We start from the raw sequence: 20,586 nt of genomic DNA, 5'->3' as shown, positions 1-20,586 counted from the left end.
TTGCAACAGAACCAATGTATAAATGTGTTCCAAAAATATGCTTATTTAATAACAGTTAATGGTTTCTTACTTGTATCCTGGAAGTTGACATCATTTCCATTATACGCGTTCTTCAGTTTGTTAGTCATGACACGTAAGGCCATGATTTGTTGTCGAATGAAGGTGTCTGGCCTTGTGATGTCCACATCTACTTCTGGATTGTTGATCTGGTTGGTCAAGCCATCATTCATAATCTCAGGCAAGTATCTATATAGCAGGATGAATGACAGTTGAAAATGCATTAAGTTTCAGAAATACAGCACTGCACAGTAAATACTGTGCTGAGCACTTTGATAATGATTATATAGCTCTTAAACAGATCCAGTGAAACCACTTCAAAACACGTTTTTTAATTTCACAGACTCTAAAGGATCTTTTTAGTACCTCAGCTGCATTGAGAGCAGAAAGAATTTAAGCTCTCTAACCTCCTAACCCTGCACATAGTCCACAGCAAAGGTACTGGCTCTGTGAACAACAGAAGAAGTTCAGCAGGCAGGAGTCAGTCACTGCATGTTCATTTCCTCTACCGACATGAACGGCTGCACACTAAATTAAGCATCTAACAATGCATTCTTCTGTTTTTATTTCTTTCTGCTTAAAAAAATATCAACTCCTTTGTTATATTTAGCATATTTGTTGTTCTGAGATAGTTTAGAAGGTTATCTTGAGGCATTATGACTCTCCTTGTTTAAAGAAAGCAATTATTTTTCTCGTTCAGGTCTCCCTTTTTTGACCATTGTGAACAACGTCTCCAGTCTGCATTGTGAATTTACCAAACTCCAGTATACTCTTTGATTTGGTCCTTATTCCTTGCCAATAGGTTGTACTTGCATCTTGCATGTGCTTTGTACATAACATATTAAAGGTATGGCATTTCCTATCTATCTACACATTTGAATTTTTTATTCAGGCTTTTAGCTTATCATTTCTTGATTACTGCATCATTCCCTTCTCTGACCTTGGCAAATGCAGTCTTAGGCTGTTCACAGGCATCAAGTGTGCATTTGCAGGTATCTCTCCCCTGCAAAAATCAGCCCATGCCTCCAATCATCCTGTGATAAAAGTCTTTATCATCTTTTGTTAAATACACACAATTTGTCTCCTGCTGCTCTTTGTCCTCAGGAAACTCTTCTTTTAAGCATCTGCAAAGCTACCTTTTTTCCTGCTTTGAATCGCTGTTAAAATCTATCTGGGCATTTTACAGCTGCTAGGCTGATAAAGGGCTGACATTATTTCTCTGAGCTGGCACGGTGTCCTGGGAAAAGACAGTATCAATGCTTCTGTGCTGTCTCTCATCCGTCTTTAAATACCTACTATCTTTGTCCTATATTTAGACTGCAAAGGATTTGGGGCAGATCTACCATTCCTTCATGTTCTTTATCAGGATATGATCTATTTTGTAATTAGTCTGCATACCAGGCTATCCCACTGATGTTTGTGGAACTCCTTGTGTGGGTATGTGCTCAGGCAGTAATGACAAGCACAGTTTAGCCTACTAACAGAAAACTATCACGATGCGTGGTACCAAATATAGTTTAAGAATATTTCACTTCACTCTCACTTGTGCCAGCCCAATTCTGTCAGTATTCAAATTTGGCATTAGTGCTAGTGTTATTCTCATATTGGCCTGGAAAATAAATATATCCCTTGAAAATAGCCATGATAGTAAGGGAGAGTAAAGGACTTTCTCTGCTGAAGTCATGGTTAAGGGAAAATAAGTTTTGTATTGTTTCTGGAGGTTCAAAAAGTGATGGCTTTGCTGCACCAGGGAAGGCTTTAGTCTTGCTGTAATAGGTCCTGGCTTTGCAAGATGAGACTCATTTGTCATCAGTGGCCTTTGAAAGCTTACATGAAAATAATCCTGGGGGAGTGTGAACATATAAGAACAAAACATGACTGCCAAAAATAGCCAGCCTCAAACTGCATGTCCCATTGTTTCATTAGTACCATAGCGAGAACTAACAATGCTGTAGGCATCTCATCCAGACTCTTGTGGTACAGGTTTAACTATGGTGAGAATACAGATCCACCTCCCCTAGTACTGGGGATTGCAGACCAGAGTGTTATGAATCACCAAAGATAGAAATTGGAAATAATTCTGCAGAGCTGCCTGGAGGCAGCAGGATGGAGACCTTGACATGCAGGGAAGCTCTGGGCTGCAAAGGAACAGTACCTGCATTTGTCACACGTCTCTACAAATGAAATGGCTGCTGCAGATAAATTACTCAGCCTAGAAATAAATCAATGGTATCAAGGTGGAGTTGATTAAAAAAGGTAAAAATGTAAGAATTGCCCTACTGGCTCAGAGAGGATGTCCATCTTGCCCAGTATCTTGTGTATGACAGTAGCCATAGCTGTTAGCAGCCAGAAGTGATTAGAAATCACTGAGTGTTCATGTGGATTGCTTTCCTTGTTTATGAAGGGTTAGCTGCTCTTTACTGCAATCCATACATGAAAAACTATGGCTAGCTCTGAACAGAAGTTCAGAGACTTTCTTTGACTGATTTATGTTTGATTCCATCCTGTCTTATCATCAATAATAAAAAAATAATGTACTGACTTCTTAGTGAGCTTTTTATATGGAGACAATATGAGTTAGTTTGGAGATTTAAAACAATTAGAGAGTGCTGTAGTGTGTGCTTTTTACTGAGGGTCATATTCTGCACTGCCCTCAGTGTGGATCACAGTGTCCTTCTGAAGACCATCTAACTTTAATGGGACTACCCCATCAGTTGTAGGAAGTGATCCATTCAGACTGTCACACCCCCTGCAGTATCGGCCTCAGGATCTGGTGATCCCCAAAGCATTCCTGGCATGGAAGGAGAATGGTCCAGTGATTCTCACATAGGTGTTCAAGGGAACCATACTGGATGTGAGTCAAAAGAAATCCATTACCTTATGATTGCCTAAAGGTTAGGTGGATACTTAAATTCCCAGGTGAATGAGCCTCTTGGCACTTAGAGTATAAAAGCAAAAGTATTTGAGAGGCTGAAGATTCTTCTTTAGGTTTATGCAGGTACCAAAACCTGTATGTCTAAATGTGTCTGCATATGAGCAGAGTCCCACTCTCGTCAGATCGAGTGAACACAAGATCTAGCCAAACCTAGTCAGGAGTTCATTTGTCAGTGGAGTGGGGACAGCTGTGGGAGTCCCACATGCCTTTGGCCAGATGACTCCTCATTAGATTTCACCTGCTGGGATTTAGTTGCACAAACATAGACATCTGGTGCCATTTGAATGCTTTCAGTTATTCCACCTCTTCTCATTACTAGCCCTGAAAGGTGCAGCTTTCTGCATCATATCTCTAGGCTTGAAGGGACGGTCTTGGACATTTGGGGCATCTAAAATTGTATTAGGTATCTTTAGGCAGCTGAATGGGGTCTTGAGTGCCACTTTAGCTACCAGGGTGTATGCTGCTTGGTGTCCTGCTGCCGCTCCAGTAGGGTTTAAACATCCCATAGGTCCAGTGTCTTATTTTTCAGTTCCATGAAGGTGTCTTGACTATTTAGACCATCTCACATAGCAGTAGATAAATGTGTTTAGGCAGTGGAAAACTGCCTCCTTGACGACACTGGCAGGATATTTGGGCTTTCTTCAGGCACACTGACACTAGCGATTATTAAAATACTCAAGCAGTTCTAGCCTAGCCTCTGGTCCAGATGGGAGGTAGTGTCCTGTGTCATATTCACCTCGGACATGCTGGAGAGTCTGAAATGACACTATTCTTACTTGAGCAACACAAATGACTCCTTGTCTCACCAGTATTTAAGTGCATGAATTTACATATCTGAATGTGAAGCTGGATTCTGTCCTCACCACTGAACTAGTTCACCTGCTCCTTCAGTGGGGAAAAAAGGCAGAAAAGCCAATATTGTATGTAAGTATTTTGAATTGTTTTCCTTTCTTTAAAGGACTGGTAAAGATATGGGAACATGCAGCCCAAGGTGTTCTGTGAGCGACAGCCTCTGAGACCCAGCCAGCGCATGTTTTGACAAAAGCATTTGATGTGTGTGGGGTAGGGTTAAGTCACACTGATTGGAAGCCATGTCTTGGGACCAGCTTTTGACAGAAGATTTGTTGCTGGCTGGGAAAAGTTGTTGGACACATCTGCTTTTGCTGCAGTTCTGTAAGAGGAGACACCCCTGTGAATTTTAAGCTTTCCTGCTGCTTCTGCTCTTGTTAACGATCTCTTTGTAGGCCTGGCCATTACAAGAACTGTATGCCCATTATAAACGAAGTGCCAGCCTGAATCAGTGTCTGCTATTTGCATTATCCTAGCAAAAAATCAAAAAAACCCTAGCTTTCTTTCTTAGCCCTCTGAGTATAGAGAAGCTGAACAATAGTGTTTTCTGCTGCTTGCTCCTTGCTCAGTTGTCAGATTTTAGTGTAATTCACATTGTTTTCTAAAATATTAATGCTTTCTGTTTCTCTTTGCCTTTCCATAGTTCTTGCTTGTCTCAGCAGACACAACAAAGAAGTTCTTTTGGCACATCATAGCCAAGTACCACAAAGCCTATTTAAAACCTTTTTCTTTTGTAATATCCAGCTAATGTTGCAGGGTGTGTGCTTCCTTTTCAAGTCTAAAAATGACTGATGAATCAGGTCACTTACATAAAGCCTGTAGATAACCCTCTCCCCTGCAAAAAAACCCAACCCAAAACCAGAGAAGAAATCTTTTGTTTTTAAAAGACATCTGCCTCAAAGGGCAGCATTCTTCATACTGTTTTGCCACAGCAACTGCTTGCAGTTCAACTGCAGCATTGCACTTAGGCAGCACTGGAGTTTTTCCAGGTGCACAGAATTGTAGGCAATAGAGTTCAGTATACAGCATAGGCTTACTCGGGCTGGGAGGGGGGTAGGCAGCCACATCTGGTCCAGAAAGATAAGTGCAGTGGAAAATTGGCTTGTTTGGCTGACTAGACCACCCGACCCACTTTTGTTTGCTCAGGAGGTAGTTCCCATAGGATATTTTCAGGGTTTTTTTTTTTTCCTCCATCTTGGAGAAAAGCTTGAGGAGACACAAGGGAGAAAATGGTTCATCTGCCAGTTTGCTGGAAGGAAGAAGATGTAAAAATAAGCTAGAGCCATCAATTAAGAACTGACAGTTCTTACACTTACCAAGAAGTGGTTTATCCACACTTTTACTAGTGGTGCTAAATGGTTATCTTTGCCTACTTCCTCGTAAACGACATCCAACTGATTCTCACTGCAAGCCTTGTTGGCCAGTAACAAGCAACTTTTCCAAAGCAGCCACTGATCTGTTGGGTCTTTCTTCCCACCTGAACCTCACCAGGATTTAAAGGTTCTCTGCCAGGGAAGTAGGCACTCCCCTATACGTGAGAGTGAAAAAGAAAATTTCAGGCCACCTGAGACTATTCTGTGCTCATTTTGGTGAAATACCTTGTAGTTTTGAGCTAGACTTTGAAAATTTCAGTGTTAAATTTTCCTTGTATTCCTCACCTTTCTCTATTTTTTTAATTTGTTTATAATTTCTGTCTGTCTCATATATAATTCCATTTCTTCTCCTTTGTACTTGAAGGAGTAATAGGTTCCTCATGGAATAGAATGCAGGTCTCATCTCTTCCGTAGATTACAGACTTCCAGAGATAAGACATGTTAATGAATCTATAGTCCCGGTGAGCATGAGCACCAGGTTAATAGTGCATGAACACAGTCTCTCAGATTGATTGAAAAGAGTAGGCTGAGTTAGCTGGAACAATTTGAGGTTCTTCTCCTGAGCAGAGTGGTTGCAGATTTGGTTACTGTTCTCACTTTAGTAATAGTCACTCATTCAAGGGCTAATACCTTGTATCTGGTTCAAGTCCTAAAGCCTGATTTCCATCATTCTTGGGAAAATTCCTTAATTCCTGGTGAATGTCTATTAGTGAAGAGGTTATCAGCTGTTGTTAAGAGTCTATCCATGTATAGGGAAGGAGCTAAACTTTTAAGGTCTGATATTAATGATGGCTTTTAGATTCTAAATATCTGTAAAAAATCTTTGTACATCTGGCAGAAGACATTAATTCTTTAAACATAAAATTATGTGCTTTTGTGAATACAGATATGATGGCAAGTTCTGTTGGGTGTTTCTCTAAAAGACATTTTGTCTTAAGCAGCTGTTACTTTTTTATGTGGCTTTTTCACTAAAAAAAAACAGATTCATCCAGCTAATAAATGTTCTCCCATTTCCACAGCACTTCTACCTGACGTGACCTGATTAAAACCAGTCTTCATACAGGATCAGCAATGAGCCAAGTGCACCCTTCGAGAACACCTTCCAGAGAATGGATGGCTCTGTTACCCTATGATTATTTCCAAATTGGTGACCTTCATTTGGCAACCTGTTGTCACTGTAAATTAATCATGGCAGCAAAGTGGTATCTGGGGAGTGTAATAACCACAAGTGACCTTGGTGTAATGACTCTCTCGGGAGAAAGGCTAGCTTTCATTTTCTGTGACCTCAGGTTTGTAACTCTTTTCCTCTGTTAAAAGCAGCATCAAAAGGTGATATGTAAAATGAAACATGAAGCATAATGCCTATGTGGCAACTCAGTTTCTAATTCCTTATACCACCATAGGATCTGATCAAAATCCAGCAACAATCTCCTTTCCCAACAGTAGCCAACACCATGTTGTCTTCTTACTTGTGGTATTAATGTCTAGGAAAAGAGGGGATGGTTAAATTTCATATTTTCTACGATGGGCTTTTGTCATATTCCCTGAAATTCAAAATGCAGCTCCTCATATAGCACAAGGATGCTTATGAGAGGTGACACAGTGGACATGATTAGATATAGCATATTGGCCAGATTTTTGCCACCCTTGCTCTTGTGAACTAGTGTTTGTTACCAGATACTAATCAATATAATGAAAAGAATATTAATGTTTTTTCTTTATGCTACACTGAATGTCCTTGTTCACCAGCCAAGAGGTGATTTTACATCTAAAGCAAGTTACTTTCAATAATATTTTCAATAATATTTTCAGTATTAGTTCATATATATGGCATGGTATTCTATGTATCTTCTGATTTATTACTGTTCTCTCTACTTGAAGAATTAATTGAATTCTGTTATTAAGACTATGACTATACATTGATTCTGTGAATGCATGTGAAATAGAAACTGGACAGTGGTGGAGTGGCTGGGCTGGCTGAAAACACATTTTCAAGTGATGCTTTGAAGCTGTGTTTCCACATCCAGTGAAATGTCTATGTTAATCAAGGAGATTATCAGCAGAGGATACATTTTCTTAGTGGCTCCAGAACATTAATCTGAGAAGACATCATGAAAATAACCAGGCTTCTCATAAGATAAATACTGCAAAAGGAGCATGAAAAACTACATGCAACTCCATAACTCCTAACAAATGTGAAAGTTGTGCCAGACTCTTCAGTGCTGGGGAAGAAGAGAGCTGAAAAGTATCAGCCAGACGTGGTACAGACATTAGCGCTGGTCATAGAAACCAACAGGGGTATTTGCAGGTTAGACTGCTCTTTTGTAGAAAGCATATATCTCTTATTAATGCGTGCATCCTGATGTGACTCATGGCATCCAGCTAGGAAGCCTGGAAATTTTGTTTAACTGCTGCAGCACACTGGCCTGGGGTCATATCTTACAAAGCCCGCCAACAAAAAGAGGTGTAATAGAGGAAGATAAAAACAGGTTTTTATTTCTATCTTCACATTGTTCCTTTGTGATGAGTCCTGTAACAGCCAGACGCTCCTCCTAGCTGTCTTTCTCAGAGTCCCCAGGGGCTTTCCCTGGATCTGAGACTTGTGAACCGAGCAGTGACTCGTGCCTTTGGACAGATTTGTTCATGTGCATGTGAAAGTGGGTTTAAATGGGCTAGCAGCATCCCAAACATCCCTCTATTCTCATCTGTAAAATGAATTCTTTTGAGCATTATGTAGTAAGGCTAGGAAAAAGGGTGTGCATTCAGTGCAAAACCTCCCCCTGTAAAGTGTGCTCCTTATAAAAATGATTAGATTGTGGGGTGGGTGCAGTCTATCTATATATCTGTCCATCCACCCATCCATGCAAATTGTTGCTGTATTTTTATTGAGTTTTTATAAATGTGCTTGTCTCACTCTACCCCCCTCCCCTACCTTTTTTTTTATTTTTTACTTTTTTTTGTTTTCCCCTTGGTTTTGAAGGATTTTTTGTTCTGGATTCATATCTATCATCAGGTAAAAGGAAAATAAAGCTTCCAGTCCCCGAGTGCCAAGAAATATCACTGCTCTCCCAATTCAGTGCTCACCAGACACTCAAACGTCTCCACTCCTCTTGTATCTCCAAAACCAGGCTACCACTGCAGACCTGAAGCCTGACTGCCCCGGAATGGTCCTTGAATCAGCTCCTTCCCCTCCCAGAAGGGATAATCAGATCCTTTCCTTTGTCAGTTGATGAATCCACACTGGGACCTTTGGAGACACCTGCTCACCTGCCAGCTCCAGCACTGCCACAGCCAGAGCCAAAGAAACTTCACAGAAAACTCATCACAAACAAGTGTGGATGACCACAGAATCTCTGATCAAGTAACATAAGGTCAAACCTTCTACAAAAGTAGAAGCATTGCATTTATTCTCTGCTGGGTATTTTTCAGGTTTTTCTTATTTTTTTTCCCCAGCAAGTAGCTCTAAGCTTTGCCAGCCAATCACAAATAGAGCCAAAATTCCAATTTCTGTTTCATCCCAGTATGATATCCCGAGAGTGCAATTGCTTCACAAGCTGTCAGTCCCAACACAGAGATGCCAAATGGAGCTAAAGAGCTCTTTGAAACCTCAGTATAAATTATCCTTCTGGAGCTGAACCAATGCACATTTTCTGTGTTCACACGCTGACACACTGTGCACATTTACCCTGACTCACGCTGCGCACATTTACCCTGGCTTTAATGGCACTTTGACAATACGTAATCTCAGCTACAAGCTGCAAGTGGACAATTGTTCTCCCCATTTCTTTTCCACTCTTACAGAGATTTTTGTGAAATACTCTCAGTTTCATGGTTGCTTCAGGCCAAATGGGGAATTGGACTGAGTGTGGTGGAGAGGCGTCCACCTCACCTTGCCTTGGTGTGGCCGTTCCAGCAGTCCTCCTCAATTGATGGACCGGCGGTCACTTGCTCATCCTTGCAGATTGTGTAGGGTAATGTTGACCAGAACTTTTTGGAGAGCTTTAGCTTTTCTTTAATATCTGTTACCTAATTAAGAGATGAGAGAGAAAACAGATTAAAAACATTAGCCACGTTAATTATCATGTCCAATAGTAGGCTGTTTAATTCCACAATGGTGATGATGTTGAAGTTAAAAGGGCTGAAGGTGCTAAAACTTAGATTCCTGTATTTACAAGCAAGGCACTCAGCATTTGGGTTCAGAGAGTACAAATAATCAAGGTCACCTTTTTCCACAGGCAAGATATTAATAGAAGTGTGTTACATCTTGCTCTTTCTAGTCTCCATTTGTCTAAGGTTTTCTAAATATATATTTTTCTAAGAACTCATATGCCTTGCAGTCTGCTGAATGTAAATTCAGTTAAACAGTGTACATCAGATAAAATGTTTCACCCCCCAACTTGGTCATGTCTTAGATAAATATTATATTTAGAGCTCCATGCACAGGTTCTAAAAAAATGGTGCAGTGCTGAGCTGATGTTGAACTGATTTAAGACACAGGCTGAATACATTGCAGTACATTTGGATCTCAGTAACAGCAGGAAGTTTGTGTATATACATGCATGCAGAGACTATATCCATCTTTGAGGTTAGGAGTAGAGAGATATCTGCAGCTGGATACGGAATCCACATTCAAGAAACATTGGGACAGTATCAAAGCAGTTTCTTTATATCATAAATTCCTTGAACAATAATTTAATTTGTCATGATTCAGGCAGCAAGCAGGAACAAACTGATTTTCGAGCATCAACTTACTAAATAAATGCTCTGGCTAAAATGTTATCAGTTCTTGTTTTGCATTTGGTATACCAGAGTGCAAAACCCTACAAGAATAGATAGAAAACACAAGAAAGGACAGACTACAAAGGATGAATAGTGCCACTGTTGTTCTTATGGAAACAGATGCATTTCACATTAAGTTGTAATAGGATTTAGGGGAGCTTGTTGAATAGCTTTTAAAGGAAATCGCTGAACTTTATTCTTAAAAAAAAAAAACAGAAATAAAAGCTTTCCATTCTTCCATTCAGTTCTGAGACTGGCTTTTAGGTTGTTGAGGCATAATATTGTACTTGGCTGTTTATCTCTTTTATCTTTTGTTCTGAAGACATGATAGCTCTCTGAGCAAATGGCCCACGCTGCTTTGCCATGTTTAAACTCTGTGGAACAGTCACTTTATAACCTAGGAGATAGAAACAGCCAGAGATATTATTTCAGAAGCACTGTCTGCGTTTTCATTTGTAAGAAATAAGTAGGACAGTATTTGGCTGCATGGGCTGTTCACAGTGTTTCTTGTCATGACCGACACCTTATAAATCTCTGTGCCCCTTGCCAAGCCTTTGTTGCTTTGTTTTCATATGAGATACTAGCAGCATTTGCAAGCCTTTAAAGTCTCAGTAGGGGAGCCCTGTCAAGGCAAAAATTAAATTCCAGTTGACAATTCCATGGACAAGCCTTCAGCACAAGTGGGGATGGTCTCAGGATGCCTGCTCTTTCTGATGTCTTTGGTCCACAGGACTAGGGACTTTGGGCAGACAGCAAGCCCTCTTCTTCTCCTTCTGCCCATGCTGAGGGTAAAAACCCCTAGGTCCCTACTGGTACAACCAACCAGCACAAGAAACAAAGTTAATCTGTGTGGTGTTCATGAAGGGGTATGTAAACTCCTGTTATACCAGAAAATCAGAAATTGTGTGTAAGATGTAGGAAGGAGAGTTTACAGGGAGGAAGGTCTATTCATATAAGTTTGGGGAACACAAGAGTCAAAGGGACAGATCTTCTCACTTATTACTTTTGCCTGGCTAACTACACAAGCAATCTGACTGATCAGCGTTGAGCCATTAGTTTTCAGAGCAGTAACTTTGCTGTTAGCTGGCAGTTAATTTAAGCTATTCAAAACTCAGATGTTCAGAGTTATATTCAGATTTCTACCATAATCAAATCAAGAATTGGTGCTTTAGGACCTGCAGACTTCTGTTTTGAACCACAGTGAGTTAACATACGTTGGAAAATGATTTTCCCCCTGGCCCTTGTAAGGGCTGCAATATGAAGTACAAACCTTGTATTTTCATAGAGGTCAGCAAAAGAATGGAGGTTCTCACAGCTCACATGCTGCACATGGTCTCCAGGTACTCCCTGAAAATCAGAATGAAGTCTCCCATTCCCCCGTCACTTCTGAAGTTATTAAATGATGTTTACATACTCTGCATGTGTACTGCATACAGACAACAATTCATTAAATTTCCTAACAATAACTATGGGTTTTTTTGTTTGTTGTTGTATTACAGAAGTACACCTGGTAAAGGTCTTACTTTATCCAGGATTGTTGGTAAAAGACAGCTAATTAAATTCCACAGACATCCCCCTGAGGTGTCATTTCCATTTTAGAGCCTGGGGGAAAGGGAGACATTTACATGAGTCACAAAATGCAGCAATAGCAAAAGTGAATGCAGTTTAGGGAAAGGTTACCATTTGCAGCCCTCTATATATCCTGCCAATTCTGGTGCATTCTAACACTTTTTTTCCCTCAAATGTTTCCCTTCACAGCTATTCCCATCTCCCCACTCCATTATTTCCCCACTGAGCTTTAAACAACTTGTGGACTCATCCTGTGAAGTCTTGCTCTTTCCCAGTGTGTGACTGGATCTCTGTTAACCCTCTCAGCTTTTGGTAGTGGAGTTTACACATCTACCTACACAGTTCCTTGAACTTCACCTTGAAACTGGTGTTCTGGAAGTGCAGTGTGGTTTCTGATGGCCTTGAAAGAGGAATTACGTGCACTGATTGCTTCACCTTCTCTTTCAGGATGTAGCCTGATGGCCACGTTCACTTCTGCATGATAAATGTATGGGCAGGCAATGACTTTGGAGTACTTCTAATGCAACTTTAGATGCAGAATAGAATTAGGCAATGTAATGCCTGCCATCACATGTAAAACTTTTCCCTGTGGGTTTTGGTGGCTTCAGTTTGGGATGTCCTCAAGCATGACCACAGAAAGTCTCTTATTAGTCCCCATGGTTATACATGTTCCTTTACGTATCACTTTGCTCACCACCAGCACTTAAAAAATATGTAACAGATGTACAGTCCCTCGAAAATGAGATAAAAGCCACTAAAGGATTCTGTTAACATTGCTTGCTTGTGATTTATGATGTCAGGCTACTGTATTCCCCTAGTGACCTGTGGCCTTGTAAATGATTCCTTGGTATTTCATATTCTTTGAATTAAAGATTAACTTTCAAGCTCAGTTAGACTTCTGTGGAAGCATTCAAACATGACACATACGCAATTTTGACATTTTACATATTTTCTTTCCACTTTCTCTATCAGAGATTTATTTGGATTAAGACAGCTGGATTTCTCGGCCTGTACTTAGCCTGACTTTCCTTAGTTATCTTCCTGAAATAGCCCTGATATTATACTGAACTCTTTTTTCAGCTACTTTGAAAGTACTAAATTTGTTTTGCATTGCAATACTTTCTAATGAGAAGAAGGATATAGCAAGAGCCATGCAGAGTTAAATTTTTAATTTAATGGGGGGAATATATAGAAATGGATATTAGAATACCCTGGCCTTCATCTAGAATTGCTAACAGAGGAAAGCTATTATTGTGTAGGTGAGAAAAGTTAAATATTTGCATCATTTCCAAAGAGAAATTCATAGCCAGAGTTACGGAAATTGTATAGTTACGTGTCATACATAGAGAAATTCAGTTAATTTCTTATTCCGGACACTGACTTCTAATGAGGCCAAGTCAGTCATGTATGTCATGCAATTCCTCAGCAGAACTTGGCACAGCACCCATGAACTCAGTTCTAGTCCTAACAGCATGGGAACGGTTTTAAGCAGGTAAATAAAGCTGACCAACATTTCTGTGTTATTTACTCACCTTGCATTCCAAAGTAATGAAGCAAGCTAAAAAGCAAGCCCATCATTTTAGCAGGAATCAGACCTTAGCATTACTTGTTTTATATTCAGGACATCTGGATAAATGGAAAGACTCACCAGGATAGTTTAAAAAAGCATTGAAAATACCACTCAAAACTAAAAGTGAGATGACTTCATTTTATAAGGCATGGAAGATCCCAGAAAGACACTTGCTTGTGAAGCTGGCAGCCGAATTTTTTTAGGGCCCCCACCTTTAAAATTTGCTTTTTTTTGCCCCCATTGTTTCTGAGCACACATTATCCTGCTGCTGAAGAAGTGTGTTTCCACTGGAAACTAAACTTCAGTGTCATGTATTCTTTTGCCCTTTAAGTCACAAGGCAACATTTAACTAATGCTACTTCTTCATGCTACATTATTTCCAGGTGAAAAAACAGGCAGTTTTCTACTGCCTGCTGCTTGCTTTCCTCTAGACATGTCTAACATACCCAGCCACATACCCAACACCCTTGCAGTCTTTATTAAAATGATGTAGACCTTGTATAGATGGGCATCTGGATAGCACATCTAAGGATACGGTGCTTCATCACTTGAGCTACCAGTGGGATCATGAAGAGCATGCTGGGGCATGGCTAGGGAGGGAGATTTTTGTTATGCTGTACTAGCAGAAAATTGTGCTGGACTTTCATACATCAGTATTTATGTCCATTAGGGATTTAATCCAAAAGCATTCTAAGGCTAATGGCCAACAATTTGTTTAAAAGGACTAAGTCAGCAAGCATATTTTATATACTGTTTCTAACTGGTCATTATGTTTATGCCTCTGCTCCACATGGGTGTCATAGGGCAAGAATCATATGTCCCAAGCAGGTTAGTATAGGACAGTTGGGCGTTTTAATTGCCAAACAGTTTTCCTTATAAACTGAGCTTAATAAATTACTTGGACCTCTAAGTTCTAGTGGCTGCCCCTTGAGAAAGATGCATCTCCTGTATGTCCTGTTTTACATCTGCCATCTTTATACAGATGTCTCAGAGGGACTAGGCACTTATGTATAAACAGCTGAACTGGGCTTCCTCTGTATCACCCAGGTATTTGAATGTAGATAAGGAGGACCTCTCTCTTCGAGCTTTTTTAAAAGGCACCTTCATTTCTCCACTGATTAGATACAGGGAGTTTAATATGCTTTTTGTTTAGATATTTTTGTTTAGAACAGATGCCCAAAATTTTGATGCACATTAGCTACCTCAGCGAGGGCTACCGGCTTCTATTCAGAGTGATTAAAAGCAGAACTTTATTTGCTCTATATGGAGATTATGTCTTCATACATTACACATTTCCCCACTCTCTCACAAAATAAATGTAAATGCCAAGCAGCTGATGAAGCACTACATGCTCGACCACGGATTATTTTTCAGCCTTTTAAAAAATGAAGTGCGTATGAGCACAGATTCGGCAGGATTTGAGCATCGCATCACCCCAGGTGCAGGGAAGCAGCCTGGATCTGGGGGGGGGGGGGGGCCTCAAGATGGCAGTGTTGCTCAGCCTTTGTGCTGCTGCCAGCCTCTCCCCAGTGCACATCTACAGGGTTTCCCAGAGAATGAGACCGTAGATTGTTCTGCTGAATATAAAACTGACAACCCTGTTATTTTAAACTCGAAAGTGACAGGCTGTTATTTTAATGAGGTCTGCCAGTGCCAAGGTTAACCAAAGCTTTATTTTCCCTACGAAACGTTAAGGCTGTGGTTCTAAAAAGGGGGCTGTGAAATTTTAAGGTTATTGACACTTTCTCAGATCCGAGAAGTTCTGAGAATTTCACCTGGACCTTCTTGCACCACAAATGCTTCTTGGTTTTCCCCCTTTTTTATTTATTTATTTTTAATTTGACTTTGTGACTTTAAATGGTCCGGAGCTCTACCGATAACTGCCAGCTCGTGATTCACATTTCTGAACAGAAAGGCAGATGACAGACTTCTAATCAAGAACTAATGCTGAATCCCAGTTCTAAAGCACAAATGGGTACTTGAGTGATTTGCAAAATAAAACAAATGAGCTAGGAGACTGTCCAAAGCAAGACTTTTCTCACTGGAGTATTTTAAAGTGAAATGAAATCATTTTTTTGCTGTCACTGTCTCTAAGTGCTATCCATGTTTTTGACAAGAAAAAGTTAAAGCTCCCATTAAAAAAGAGGAGATTTATGCTAGACATGAGGAAAAAATGTTTTACAGTGAGTGTGGTAAAACATTGGCAGAGGTTGCCCAGAGAGGTGGTAGATGCACCATCCCTGGAGACATTCAAGGCCAGCCTGGATGTGGTTCTGGGCAACCTGGTCTAGTTGAAGATGTCCCTGCTCATTGCAGGGGCTAGGATCAGATGGTCTTTGGAGGTCCCCTCCAACCCAAACTATTCTATGATTCTATAATTCAATGATTCTGTGATTCTAAAGAATGACTAGTAGCCCTACTGAATTCTCAGACTAACAGATAGTAACTTTGGAGAGTTAGGGTGAGTTCAGTTCCCATACTCGTAGTACTACACTATGTATCTACATTCACAGTATAGTTGACAGCAACCTGGCACTTACTCAGTTAAGTTTCTAGTGCCATTTGAGATGCCTGCGGTGATCTGGGCAAGTCTCCTTGAAGTTATGTGTGATCACCCCATATGCTGTTGTGGATGACCTAGTTGCATTTTGTTTCATTCAGCTTTGAGCTGAAGCAGGCATTTTAAAGCGATACAGTTTGCCTATTGCATGTTTTTTGGGAAAATAGTTTACAGGTCTGCATGAATGCTTGCAGAAGTCTCCCTGCCATCTGTGGCCTGGAAATGCTTTGTACCACACAGTATGCTAGCTGGCTCCAGGGACAGGTGCCATTGCCTGTATAAGGGGCTAGACTGTCACTGCTCAGAGCTGACAGCCCCATGCTCAGAAATAATGTAAGCAAAGTGATCGGGTGCCTTATGGCATTGCTACCTTTCTGTGTCTAAACCTGGAGACCCTGCCTCCAGCAGTCTCCACAGCTCTGCAGAGAGCTTAACACTGCCTCACATCATCACAAAAACATGGAATATTTTTTTTTTAATAAAACCACGGACGTTATTGCTTACAGGCAGGTAGAGCCTGACACAAAACTCTTTCCACATTCAGCCTTCATTTTGGTTGGGGAAAGAGGAAGGAGGGGGTTTGTGAAATGGTGGAGCAATCTGGGCTAAACTTCTACTCCATTTACCCTCACCTTTGCTCTTGGCTTGATTTGCACAGTCTTAAGCCTCTGTAAGTAGGTATGTAAGTAGGTATGCAACTTCACTGCACTTGGCTCCCCAGTAAATAAAAACATTGCTTTTGGAAAGTGGAAGCTACTGGAAACTTCAATGCCTTGAAATGGACCTCTGCAGCAAATTGAAGCAGCTTTCCCCTTTCCTGTAATACCTGGGAGCAGTGCTAAAAAGCTGGTCTATAAATTTGCTTCAAGCAAATCCAAAGCACTTGGAGGAATCAGCTTTTTATTGCAGATAAGTATAAAAGTAGAAACAGAAATATGCTGGAATCTTGAAGATAAAGTGCCAGAGGCTTTTCTGTGGCAAGGCTTAGCTGTTAAGCACAGATTCTTTGTGAACAGTCCTTCATCTCACCAAACAAAAATCTTAATAGCTAATGTAAACAATTACTAATTGAGTATTTCAAGCTTATATAGACTTTCATTCGTCTTGGAAACGTGCGTCTGGTGCCAGTAGTGAAGCAGTTGTTTCTTGTCTTAAATCTCAAGTGTTTACAGGAACTGCATGTGTTGCAACAGATGAGTAGTTCAAGCCTCCCAACAGCTGTGAGAAGCGTATGATTTCTAAGGGCAGCAAGAGTTGGGATATATCCTCCCAAAACAGAGCAAGAAGGGATAATAGCACTTCATACTTGAAGTAGCCTTTCATTTAACTTCGTTTCTTCTAGTGGTTACTTCTTGACATAGCTCCACTCTCTTCCAAACTAAAGAAGCTCTCAGGGACTCTTAATTCCTTGAAATAACTCAAGATTCAGCAACAAGATGATGGCTACCCTGGGCAGAAGCTTCTGGGCTTCTGACCTTCCTCTCCCTCAGCCTTTTATCCAGCCTTTTATCCAGAGTAGGTAGAGCCACAGAGAAAAGGTTGTGCTAAGGGGGCCGAAAATACAGAAAGCAAAGAAATATATAAAGGCAGACTATGCAAGTGAGGGTTTTGATAAAGGATACACCTTAAAATCTTGAAATTACTGTACACTGTCATAAAATATTTGCGATATCTTCCATACAATGTAAAAAACAGTAGTTTTTCCTACGGACTTCAGGCATCTTTTGTCATTTTTTCAGCGTCCGTTTTTCAGAGCCCAGCTACATCTTTCCTGAGGGAGTGTAAAAGCACCTGCTCCTCCACGACTGGCATTCTTATGCTGCAAAGTGATTGATTAATTAATTAATTCGTTAATCAGACTATAGCACCTTTTTTCAGTCCATTAAACCCCTATTTTAAGGTTAGTGGAAACAGGTTTGCCTCTTTCCTGTGTGTGCTCCAAGGAGATGATCATGCACAAATCTCCTGCATGGCTGCTGCAACCAGGGGTGCACACCCCTGCCACCCCTGGGCCTGGACACTTTCCCGTCACATCCCAGCCCTCTCATCCCACAAAGAATGTCAGGCCCCACAGGCCCAGCCCAAGGGAGGGAGGTTGCAAAGAGTAAGAAATTAGAGCTAGCAAAATGGATTTTTCTGCATCATAACCTGTAATTAATGTTTTAGTGGACCCCCCAAAACTTTCAGCCACAGCATGCAAACTCCTGCGTCCTCCAGTAGTAGGTTTTCATTTCATCGAGTGTTAATGCTTGGTAGGTTTCCCTCCCCTCGTGCTTCTGGTTGCCAGTCATTCAGCTTAACTGAAACCAGAGCTTGATTTCAGTGGCCTGGATATTTGCATTCTGGATTATTTTAATCCAAATATACAAATCTGCATTACTACAAGTGGTGAATATATAGAGTTGAAAAAGAATTAAAAATCAGTGTAGAGGCTTTGTGGCACTGCATGTGCTGATTGTGGTTATGTGGAGTTCTGTAGTTATTTTTTGTTAAATTTTCTTTCCAGATCCTCCAAGGAAGATGCACAATTTCATTTTCAGAGTTGATTCAGAGATGAGATTCAACAAACTCGTGTTGTATCACATGCAAATATAATTTATTAAAACATCTATGTCCAAAATGAAAATCACAAAAGATTTAGAATGAAAACAATGATATTTTCAGAGACAGAAAGGTTTATCAAAGGACATTTATGTCAAGACGAGTTTGCTCAGCAAGAGAAGTGCTTATCAGGAAAACAATCTGAGTCAGAGAGAGCCTTGTACTGTAAATCTACTATGTCAATATACTAATGACTATCATTGCCTCCCTACTAAGGAGAAGTGGGATATCCTCTGCTGACGTGAAGTTGCACTCTCTTGTCCATTCATGATAGCGTTAAGTACTTCAGTTCTTGGATTGTAATAGAACAGCTGCATGCAGCTTTCTCAGGGCTGCCAGGGACTCAGGCAGGAAACACAGAGGATGGGTAAGGGTCCAGCTACCACTAGTGTTTACAGGACCACTAAGGATCACTCTAAAAGAGGGAGAAAATTTAAGTCCAGTATGAAGTACAGCAAAGTAATGAGGTGTTCTCGTAAGATTTTATCCTAAAGCAGCAGAAATCTAATGAGACTAATCGATTTCCTCTTTTCTTCCGTGGCTGGGTGGAAAGCCATGAATTTAGATATTCTTGCAAGATTGGTGTGCAATCTAATCTTGAATCAGGAAATGGACCCCTTCTAGCTTTTGGTTCACTTTGAAGCTAAAAGTGCTAGTGCATGCATATATATATGGAGTCTGAGCATCGTGACTCAGTGAGCAGTATGAAAATCAAGGTGCACTGCTCACCTCTGCCATAAATTCAGTACACTCTGAAGACCATCTGTGGAATCTAATCTGGAGAATATAAAGTGCAAACACTGATGGAGAAATTTTGTATGGATAAGAAAGAGCACAGCAGCAAGCACTTCAGGCATACTGTGTGAATCTGAATGAGAAGGTGTGCATCCCAAATAGTTTTCATTCTAAACAGAAAGAGGAAGAGCAGAAAGGAATAACCCTTTTATATATAAAAGTATTTATATGTGAAAAATTATATGCAAAGAAAATTTCTTGAAATCAAACAAGGAGTCACTGGATAAGCAAGGTATTACTCCCACATATTTAGCACCCTTCATAATGAAAAGTCTACTTTCCCTGCTTGGGTATTGCCTTAGATAATAAACCTCCCCACTCCTCCAAGGATACGTCTACCTAACAGTTGTGACAACATAGCACAGTTCAAGTTATATTTAAATCAAGCAGGTGAACAAGAGCATGCAACTAGACTTGGTGTCACTGCATGAGTATTTATTGTGGCTCTTGAGGTCTTGTAGGTTGCCATCCATCTCCCTGCCACCACAAGTGTGCTGCTGGCATCTGGGCACTGTATGTCACAACATTGCTGAGGGGGACACACCATTTTCTGGATGCTGCCAAGTGAAGAAGCCTCAGTCAGGCATCTGCATATGTAAAGTTGATTTTGCCTCCCAAAAATGAAGGGCAATCACCAACCTGGGAATGGGAAGATAAACAGACAGAGCTGGGAAGAGATGGAGGAGCTGAAGCTGTGGTCTGGGAAAGGGGATGCATGTGCTAGACAGTGACGGCAGTGATGTCAAGCCTGCCTTCTGCAACAGGCACAAGTGGCAATAGGCATCGGCTGTCCTGCTGTGCTTGCCCCTTCCCCTTTCCTTTACTTCTAATGCAAGAGGCCCCTGCATCACAGAGGGTATAGAGGGAGGGCATGGCTCTGGGGTGACTAGGATGCTGTAACTGGGATATGTGAGGGGCAAATAGGATATGCATCTTCTGCTGTGGGCTGTGAAGGCAGGGTGGGTGGTGAAAGCAAAGCCACCAGACCTGAAGCAATCAATCTGCAATGGATAGCTAGGGAGTCACTTCACAGGGAACAGTAAAATATTCTTGTCTCATTCTTCCCTCAAAGCCCAGGCAATCCTCTGCCTGGTCTTCACAGGTCCTCTTTGAGCACAAACAGGTATAACTGAGTGTCACCTGCTGCAGAGCTGCCTATAGCTGCAGGCAGAATCCTGCTGGTTACCCCTCTTGATGGAAGTGAGCAGCTAGGCAGAAAATCAATGCTTAGTCCTTGCCCACAGGCAGCTTAAAAGCAGCCTAGCCTCTGTGTCAGCACCCTCAGGATTGAGGCAGTTGCACACTGGTTTATTTGTCTCTTCTACAAAGAGCCTTCCCCACCTTAGCCAGCTGCTGCATTTCAGTGAGGATTCATGCAAGGCCGTGCCAGGCATTTGGTGATCACAGGCTGTATCCTCATGGTCATGAGTCTATCATAAAAAAATGACATTATGAAAGTATCGAGTGTTGTAGTTTATTTGCCTTCAAAATCTAGAAG

At 41.0% G+C, this 20,586-nt stretch overlaps 1 protein-coding gene across 2 annotated transcripts in view; it reads right to left on the bottom strand.

Annotated features, from left to right (window-relative positions):
- GPC6 (glypican 6) overlaps positions 1-20,586 on the bottom strand; it is a 725,860-nt gene that overhangs the window by 5,015 nt on the left and 700,259 nt on the right. For both annotated transcript variants that reach the window (XM_062624577.1, XM_062624578.1), the window contains 2 exons: positions 9,104-9,240; positions 71-246 (listed from right to left, as the gene is read on the bottom strand). In XM_062624577.1, the coding sequence (XP_062480561.1) occupies positions 71-246; positions 9,104-9,240 (313 nt within the window). The remainder of the gene's footprint in view (positions 1-70; positions 247-9,103; positions 9,241-20,586) is intronic.

This window comes from Pezoporus occidentalis, unplaced genomic scaffold (assembly GCF_034315485.1).
Source record: "Pezoporus occidentalis ecotype Australia unplaced genomic scaffold, CSIRO_AGI_Poc_V1 ctg27, whole genome shotgun sequence".
Classification (NCBI taxonomy): domain Eukaryota; kingdom Metazoa; phylum Chordata; class Aves; order Psittaciformes; family Psittacidae; genus Pezoporus; species Pezoporus occidentalis.
This window is presented reverse-complemented; position numbering and strand designations above follow the sequence as displayed.